Genomic DNA, 9,134 nt, shown 5'->3' with positions numbered 1-9,134 from the left:
GAGGGGGCGGGCGGGGAGCCGAGCCCGCTCCCCCGGACCCCGGGAGGGAGGGAGAGGGCAGAGCCGGGCAGGGAGCACCCTCCGGCGGGGCCGCTCCCGACGGGCAGAGGCAGAGCAAGGAGCACAGCCCTCACCGGCTGATGGCACTCAGCCTCCTCACACCGCTGCTACCTCCAAAGTGAATTTCCAGAGCTGCTTTGGGGTAGTGAAACAGATCTACAAACAGCTGTTTGGGAGAGGGAGGGAATGACAACGAACCTACCGAAATTCCTTCTGTTTAACAGCTGGAAGCATCATTTAGTCGCACTAGGGTTGGAAAAGAAAGGTGAGACCCAGCCCTTGGGACATTTGCAGACACATGAAGAACAGTGACAGCCCACCTTGCCTCTAACAATCCATGGCATCAAATACAGATGGGAGAGTGAACAGGGAACAAACCACCAGCTAACAGCCTAATCCAAGGCCTCTCTTCTTCCAGCCACACTGTCCCGTCTCCTAAAGACGCTGTCACAGCAAGACCATGATGAGATGACCTTCTCCTCACTGACCACCACATCCTGAGAAGCTGCAGGAGCTGTGGGGTGAGACCATGCCATCAGCAGGCTGTGCTCTGCCCTTGGAGACCAGCTCCAAGACCCACGCTGAGCTCTGGGACAAAGCTGCCACAGACAAGAGCGAGTGTCAGACTCACCTAACACAGGTTTACAACTCAGACAACCTCCCCATCGGTGTTTCTAGGAAGAAGTAGTATAGGAAGAACCATCCAATATATAATTACAAGAAAAGCTAAGTACATATTTACAGCACACAAACTACTAAATACCTGCAGGCACAGGTGAGAAGGACCAACTGCTCACTATAAAATTCCAAAAGGCTTCACTCTTAATTGAGCCACAGGAAGGAATAGGCACTTCAGTAAGGGACTCCAACACAACTCAGAACTGCCTCTTGGCAGAAGATTTAAAAAAAAACCCAAACCGTCAACTTTTGAAATTGTCTCAATTTGTTTTGTTGGGGTTTTTTTTAAGCTAAAGCTTTTAGACTACTCAGTCACGCTTTCAAAGTTCTCTCTGCATAATTAAGAGCTGGAAATTCACACTTTCTCAAAGCAGAACCCAGAGGTTTTTGTTTTGTCAATCTTAAAACACACGGTAGTTACAGAAGGGAAAGTGTTAAGGCACCAGCTGCAGCTGCCCAAACTCTTCTATTTCATGGTGTTCCAACACTTACAGCCCAAAGATGTTGTAATGGCCCTAAGAGGATGCCAAGCTCAGGACTATGTAATTATTCACATAACGAGTCTTCCTAATTACACAGCACAGTTGTGAACTGATAGTACACTCTGTTTAAACATGAATAATTTATGCAGATGTTGGCATTTAATGAGCTTTTGTTGACCGCTGTCTAACATACCCACACAATCAAACTTCGGAAAGCACCAACGCTGCGTGCGTGCTGAGGCACCACCCAGAGCTGCTCTTATTTCTTCATTTTGTCAGGAAAATAAAGTCACAACATTCTCCCCTGAAGGCTGAAGAGGCTGGAGGAGCCGCACCACCCGGCCAGCCCGCAGGTGACCTCTAGTGGCACCGCTCTGCTCGCCTCCCTTCCCAGTCTGCACCAGTTCACGCGGCTTCTCTTCCCAGTCTGCACCAGGTCGCATCTTTCTTCTCTCTCTCTCTTTTTTTTTTTTTTTAACATGACCTCCTGGACTTCCATCTGCTTTCTACTGAGCACTTGACCAGGTACAGGTCTGTGGTGACTGATGAAAGAAATAGTAAAAAGCAGCGTGGTCTTCAAAGGTGTTCTCAGCCCCACAACGGTGCTGTGGCTGCTGTCTGCAAGCATTTGGGAACAGTAAAAAATAATTATTTGAGAAGTAAGGTCATTTTGCACTTTGCAGTCCAGTATTGCAGACAATAGTCACCAAATAATTGCAGAAATACAGCTATTTAAGAGTAGGGAAAAATGGAAGAGAGATGCGGGACCCAAGTACACTCTGCAAGGGGTAAGTGACATTTCAGAACTGGCAAAACAGGCAAAAAAAACTTAGTTCTAAGATACTAGGTACTGCCACAGAAATGACCAAAAAAACCCAAGAGTAACACCAAAGAATTTTGCAGGGAAGTGTTTGTCTCCATTTCTTCTCCAGACCTTACAGGTCAGAAAAGTTCAGGTACTGCAAATAGTAAAGACAAACAACACAACTCATCTCTCCCTCAACAAATCACATTATTTGATGGGATGCTCCTTTGAGCATAGTTATAACAGACAGACTGTGGTGAGGCACACAAAGTATGGCAAATGGGTTGTTTCTGAAGAAATAAGTTTCAGGAAGAATGCAAAGCTCCACCAATATTTTGGACCTGGACAAGGCACCTAAAGTGACAGGGTTCAGTTAAAAGGCTGGAGGGGATGAGAAAGAAAACACAGTGCTCAAGATTTCCCTACTGTGCAGCTGACAACTGTTCACTTGAGTCTATGGGTTATACTTGGTGTTACGGAGCAGACTGAACAAAGCTAAAATAAAACAAACCAAAAAACCACCACAGTGCATGAATTAAGACAACTGAAGCGAGCAAATGCTGTTTTGGCCTTCACAAAAAACCACACTGAACAGAGTCCATCATCTCATTTTTCCTTTGGTTAACTGAAGAAGCAATCCCCCCTGAAGAAAGCAGAGTATTTCTGCAGACAACTCTCTAAGGCCCACTGGACATTCAACAAAAGGTCGTGCTTGCTTTATATTTTCCACTAAACAACATTACAGAGATCAGAAAACCTCTTGAAACAACCTTGCTTTGATCATTCTATTTTCGTTTCTCATCAGGCAGCCTAGCAAGCAAATGTTATGTTAACCTAAGAGCATTCGACCCCACTAACTAATATCATCAAAGACAGGGCAGGAGGATGCCTGTTCAGCTGATCAGAAACAAAGCCTCTTTAAGTACCAAGAAGTAATACCTCCAACCCAAGAAAAGACAACTGTCTCCCGAATTTGCCTAGAGTGGTAATAGTACCAAGAAGACAAGAGATGGTCCAAAACCACAAGTGTAAGCGTTACAACCTGAAGTCAAACCAATTTCAAAGAAACTGAATTACACCAAGTTGCTCACAGTTAAGAGCTCTAATCACCAAGATTAGAAACTTTTCTTGTCCTACAAAGCAAAACAGAAGGACTTAGAAAACAAAGTAGAATTTCTCAAATGTTAGGTCACTTAAGTATAGGCAGGTGTGCTCTAAACATGTTCACCGTGTTCACGTCATTATCTACTCCAAGCTTAAACTGTAAGATGCTTAAGCTAACTGCTTGTCCAGCTTAAATAACGAACACTAGCTAAGATGCAAAGAAGTGTTTTTATTGCAAGCACAGCGAGCAGGGATTGTGTTGCAGCTCACATGGGTGTGACAGAGGGCAGATTTAAACCACCCACCCTTCCGTTTTTAGTGCTTGCTGCTGTCAGGTGTACATCATTTCTGCCATGTGAGACATCTTCTTTGGAATATACAAGTAATATTCCATGTATCCTGAAAGATCTTCAATAGTCACGTCATCCACAAAGGCCCTGGCTTGCTCAGAGCAAGAACGTGGAGAACTTGAAGGAGTTCTTGATGGCAAACACTGGGAGTGGTCCTCAGAAACTGTCCTCCTGTCAGGGGCCAACAGGAGGGTGTTCTGTAAGCCAGAGAATTTGTACACTTCCATATCGTGCCACCTTTTACATTGACAGGCTTTATCTGCACAGGCACATGGCTTATTCGTGTTCAGCTTGGACATAGATTGGAAGTCGGAAAGCTCTGTAGTCTTTAGGTTTCCTTTGGATACTAGAGAAACGGCAGCTGAGGAGTCCTCCTGCCTGTTCTCTGATACTGGCTGTCTAGCAGAAGGTCCCAAAGACTCAACATCATCCCTCTTCTGGCCGACGTCAGCAGCAACACTGCATCGTTTGTGTGCACAAGCTTCCTTTGGGACTGGCATCCCAAACCCACTGCTGTCATCTGGGGCATCACTCTGGCTCTTGTGCACTAGCTGGTTGCACGTGGAATGTGACTTTGTGCTGCAATGGATAAACTTTGGAGGATGGAGAATTGGAGACTTGGAACGTCTGCGACGCTGAGTTCTCACGACCCCTCTTGAAGGCTTCTTCATAGACCTACCAGGGAAAGATACAGGAGGGAGTGAAGATTCACTGAAAGACTTGTCACAGGATTACAAATAACATTGTGCAAAATCTCTACTGCACATACACTGCATGCAAGAGCTTTAAGCTCAGGATACTCCACTATCTTGGAATTTGACCTGAGAAATTAAACCTAAAGTGCATGCTTTTGAGGTTAGCTAATGAGCAAAGCACGTGAGACACGACAAAATAACCTCTAAGAGAAGAACAAAGCACAAGACAACAGCACAAAATTAATTAATCAAGGCCAAGTGGTCATTTTGTTTCAATAGGAGATGAGCACAAAGTTCTGCATCAACACTCCAGAAACCAACTGTTTATTTTAATCTAGTTCCCAGGGCATACTGACAGCTTTCTTCCAAACAGTTATTGAAAGAGATGAACAGCAATTCACATTTCTATTAAGACCCATCTATAATGTTTAGAAACCTATAACTGAACTGCATTTCCTTTCACTTCATATAACTTAAGTATAGTTATATATATATATATAACTATATATAGTTATATATATATATTATATATATATAACTTCATATAACTGTAAATAAGAATAGTAGTCACATATGAACAGAAAAAGGCGGTGTAGAGTATTTTAAATAGTCTTTTTAATAAAGAAAACTTGGGTCCTTGTGTAGGGGTGTAGTTACTAGAAAACTTGTTTAAAATTCCCTTCCAATGCAGTATCATTTGAAGTAGTTTGAGAATCCCAAGCTTCTCTTACCCATGCCAGGTTTCCTTAGAAGTACACACACTCTTAGGTTTGGTTTCATCTGCCACTGTTCTAACCAGTGCTCTTGAACCTGTCCCTTCACCCACAGAGAGAGAAGCAGTAGATCTGTGAAAGAGAGAATGAAAAGTTAACAGCCTACACTGGTTAGCATTAGGAATATGAAAAAGCTTATGAATTGCTCTAAATCATTTACAGTATGTATTCAAAGATCTGCCCACAAAGAAGACCCAAATCAGTGTTTACACAGTCCTATCTCAAAAGTTTGTGTAACAGACTCTTTCACCAAACGTGATGCCATTCAGCAACTAGACTGCAGGCCCGACCTCCACACATCAGTGATGAGGCACACACAATGACTAAATATCAGTTTTCCAGGAGAGGGGAGGGGAAAAACACCATCACTGAAGAAACACATCTCTTTTTCCAGAGACAAACAAGCCATTCTTTCCTAAAAATAAATGTTCTTTGGACATAAATAGACTTTGTTTAACTGAAGAACACTTGAGCCTCTGTCTAGGACAACATAAGCTAAAACTCTACATACTACTGCAAGTTCAATCACTTGAGCAACAGACGTGTCACATCTTCAACTTCTATTTGAGCCAGGGACCTTAGAAGATTCACTAATTTTTCTGGTGCTATAAATTCATCCCAAACTCCCATTTTCAAGGAGCTGTCATAATCCCAAGAACTTTTGACTTCACATATTACACTGGAATTCACAAGGCAATTATATTCCAAATCCTGTACCAGATTTGTTTGTAAGCAGGGACCATTCTCTGAAAAGTGCAAATAAGTCTCCACACACTGTTTGAGATCAGCTTTAACTGATATTTAATAGATGCTAAACTATTAGTCAAACACCTGCTGTTTTCCATTTAAAGAACAATGAACACAGAGCAGTAAAGTGAAGGCCAACAATAAAAACCCCAAAGTAATGAAGTATGCCTGATTGGGGGGTGGGACTGGAGATACTAAAGAAATGAGAGGTATTTGCATAGTGATAAATTTATAGACTTTAATTAACTTTAGAAGCCCATCTGCTCATGATCTATGGTAATTCTAGTTACCACCTCGATATTTATATACTGTCTTACCTACACCTTCCTTTCAGTCACCAGCATAATGGTATCACTGACAACAGCTCCCTGAAACACGGCACTGTACAAGTCATATGTAACGGTGCATATTTGTCAGCAGAAAAAACATTATATAGAAGCCTTTTCTTTTTTCTTCTCCAGATAAAAATGATCATCACCAAGAGGAGACACATGCTGCTTGTGCTCTGCCACCTGGGACAGAGAGGGTGAGTACCACATGAAACAAGACAACACAAAAAGGCTTCTTTCCCATTTAGTGTTTTAGGGTATAAATAGGAAATTTGTAAGTGACAGCAACAAAAAGAGTTTGTGTGGGAATCATGCAGTGACACTAACACTCTCCTTTCCTGACATGCAGAGAAAGTTTCTCTCCTGGGAGAAGATGGGAGTTAATTCTCATGACAGGCCTTCAGAGCCATGACAATATGCTAACTCCAACAGCAGAGTTCTAGTGCTACGGACATAACCTCTGGCAGCCAGATTCCTGCCAAAATTCACTTCAAACACACTGTCTGTCAACCGCTGGCTATTGTTAGCTTTGTTACAAGCCTGTCGGGAGCTAACGGCGATCAAACAAATTACAGTTTCTTGAGAAGTGCAGTCCAGAGCTGGTGAATTTATTTCAGTTTAACTAGAAAGGTTTTCAGGGCCTAACCCTTCAGAATGACCTTGTTCTTTCAAATTTAAAAGTAAGGGTGTTCCCTCAGAGTCTGTTTGTAACATGTCAACTCCAGACCTCCCTGTGGTGTTACTTACCCAGCTGTGTCAACTCTTAGCTTCTTGAATGCTGTCTGCAGGCTGTCCTCTTCTCCATCCTTAGCTTCTGTTTTCATTATTGGGCTGGCCAGAAGCTGACAGAGTTACCATGTACTGCTACAAGCAGAAAAGAGACACGATTGTGAAGAAGCTTGTTAAAAACATTAGTTGCCCAGCAGCATCGTAATACATGAAAATAAACTCAAAATAGCACACTGAGCACACAAAGCTGAGGTCATTCTAGTAGAATGTTTTTGAAAGTTTATTCAGAACAAGCTTTATGATACCCAAGAATGGAAGAAACCGTCTCTTCTACAACTGCATGGGTGAATTAGCAATTTAAAGTAAAATTTGGTGTCGACAGTGTCTTGCACATCCATTACAGCCTAGACAGACTCCTCTGTTTTACAGTGTCACCACAATAATGCCAGAAGAGCTGAAAAGTGAAAGGGAACAACACTATTAGAAACAGTCGACTTTCTACAACTGCTACTTCCAGCTTTGGGACTTCATGTTACATACATACTTAAAACAAACAAACAAGCAAACCCCACAAACCAAAACCAACAGATTTTTCTTAAAACAAGATGAAGTTTTAAGCTAAACAATTTTTTTTTATCTTATGTCTAGATCCCAGCAAGAGTTACACAGTCCTATCAGAACATGGTATTTTGATTTCAAATAGCCATTAAAAATTTCTGATATCAGCCAGTGAACAAGGACAAATGCAAATAAGAGTACAAACACTACTAGTAAGCCTTGTTTTAAATAAAAAAGGAACTGCTAAAAACTGGCTGATGTATTTTTCTTTTTTTTTAAATCTACCCTGGCTGTCATTTAATCTAGCTAAAAAGGAATCTCAAATCTTTCTAAATTTGATGCTCTTCAGTACCGTAGAGCTCTGCAATTACATACACATCCTACACAAGCCACACTTCCGCTAATGAAATACTCAAAAAAGGCGTGCTTCCTTAGCATCGGCTTTGCTTTTGCTGGGCAGAAACCACTGGCAGTATCAAGTCTCAGTTCTACAGCAGATGACCTCAAGCCCAGTATTTGTTGAAGTTTCCGTGGCTGATCAACCTGCTTCATTTAATGCTTTTGACCTGACCTCTTCTGGAAAAACAGGACCGTTTGGTGCAGGCATCATTACTGCGAGAGCCTTTGGCCACACTACGGGTTGTGACAAGATCATCTTCTCAGTCCTTTTTCTAAATGACAAGGTGGTCATCCTTGACAACATTCTACAGTGGGACTGGTTTGGCAGACAAAGGGAGAGCAGTGGATGTCTTCTACCTGGACTTCAGTAAGACTTTTGGTACTGTCTCCCACCAGACCCTCAGAGAAGGCGATGAAGCACAGGCTGGATGATCAGTCAGTGAGGTGGACTGAGAAGTGGCTCAGCAGCTGTGTCCAGAGGGTGGTGGTCAGCAGCACAAAGTCCAGTTGGAGGTCAGCAAATAGCGGTGTAGTCTGGGGGTCAATGCTGTGTCCAGTCATGTTTAATATCATAATTAATGATCTGGATGATATGGCAGAGTGCACCTTCAACAAGTTCACTCATGACGCCAAACTGGGATAAGTGGCTTACACACCAGAGTTGTGCTGCCATCCCTGGCAGGCTGGAGAAAGAGGCTGAGAGGAACCTCATGAACTTCAACAAGGGGCAGTGCAACGCCCGGACCCTGGCAAGGAACAAGCCCAAGTGCCAGCACAGCTTTGCAGAAAAGGCCTTAGGGGTTCTGGTAGACACCAAGATGGACATGAGCCAGCAATGTGCCCCTGTGCCAAAGGGACTAATGGTATCCTGGGCTGCAGGTTGAGGGAGCTGATCCTTCCCTCTGTTAAGCACTGGTGAGGCCACAGCTGGAGTGCTGTGTCTCCTGCTACAAGAGGGACAGTGAAGGGCCACCAAGACGATGAAGGGACTAGAGCACCTCTCCTATAAGGAAAGGCTGAGAGGGCTGGGACTGTTCAGACTGGAAAAGAAAAAGCTCAGGTGGGATCTCATCAACATATACAAATACCTGAAGGGTGGGTACAAAGAGAACAGAGCCAGGCTCTTCTCAGTGGTGGCCAGTGACAAGACCAGAGGCTAGGTGCACACAGAGAAATGCAGGAGATGCTGTCTGAGCGTGAGGAAACACTTCTTTGCTGTGAGGGTGACTGAGCACTGGCACAGGCTGCCCAGAGAGGCTGTGGAGTCTCCCTCCTTGGAGATATTAAAAAACTACCTGGACATGCTCCTGGGCAACCAGCTCAGGGTGGTCCTCCTTCAGCAGAGGGGTTGGACCTTCTGGGATCCCTGCCAACCTCAACTCTTCTGTGATTCTGTATCTTCCTGAAGCTCCAAGGTAACTGTTC

The 9,134-nt window shown here is 43.5% G+C and overlaps 1 protein-coding gene across 1 annotated transcript; it reads right to left on the bottom strand.

Moving 5' to 3' along the window:
* Positions 1–3,460: 3,460 nt before the first annotated feature.
* On the bottom strand, positions 3,461–6,887 carry OSER1 (oxidative stress responsive serine rich 1). The gene is made up of 3 exons (XM_010165077.1): positions 6,771–6,887; positions 4,906–5,019; positions 3,461–4,154 (listed from the first exon to the last, which is right to left on the bottom strand). The coding sequence occupies exons 1-3, from the start codon at positions 6,845–6,847 to the stop codon at positions 3,461–3,463; spliced, it is 885 nt and encodes a 294-aa protein (XP_010163379.1). The 5' UTR covers positions 6,848–6,887.
* Positions 6,888–9,134: the final 2,247 nt, after the last annotated feature.

This window comes from Antrostomus carolinensis, unplaced genomic scaffold (assembly GCF_000700745.2).
Source record: "Antrostomus carolinensis isolate BGI_N321 unplaced genomic scaffold, ASM70074v2 scaffold27183, whole genome shotgun sequence".
NCBI classification, from domain to species: Eukaryota; Metazoa; Chordata; class Aves; order Caprimulgiformes; family Caprimulgidae; genus Antrostomus; species Antrostomus carolinensis.
This window is presented reverse-complemented; position numbering and strand designations above follow the sequence as displayed.

Coding starts and splice junctions, on each gene's coding strand:
- OSER1 (XM_010165077.1), bottom strand. CDS start 6,847: ATGAAAACAGAAGCTAAGGATGGAGAAGAGGACAGCCTGCAGACAGCA. Junction 5,020..6,770: donor CTAAGAGTTGACACAGCTGG/GTAAGTAACACC, acceptor TCTCTTTCACAG/ATCTACTGCTTCTCTCTCTG. Junction 4,155..4,905: donor TCTAAGGAAACCTGGCATGG/GTAAGAGAAGCT, acceptor TTTCCCTGGTAG/GTCTATGAAGAAGCCTTCAA.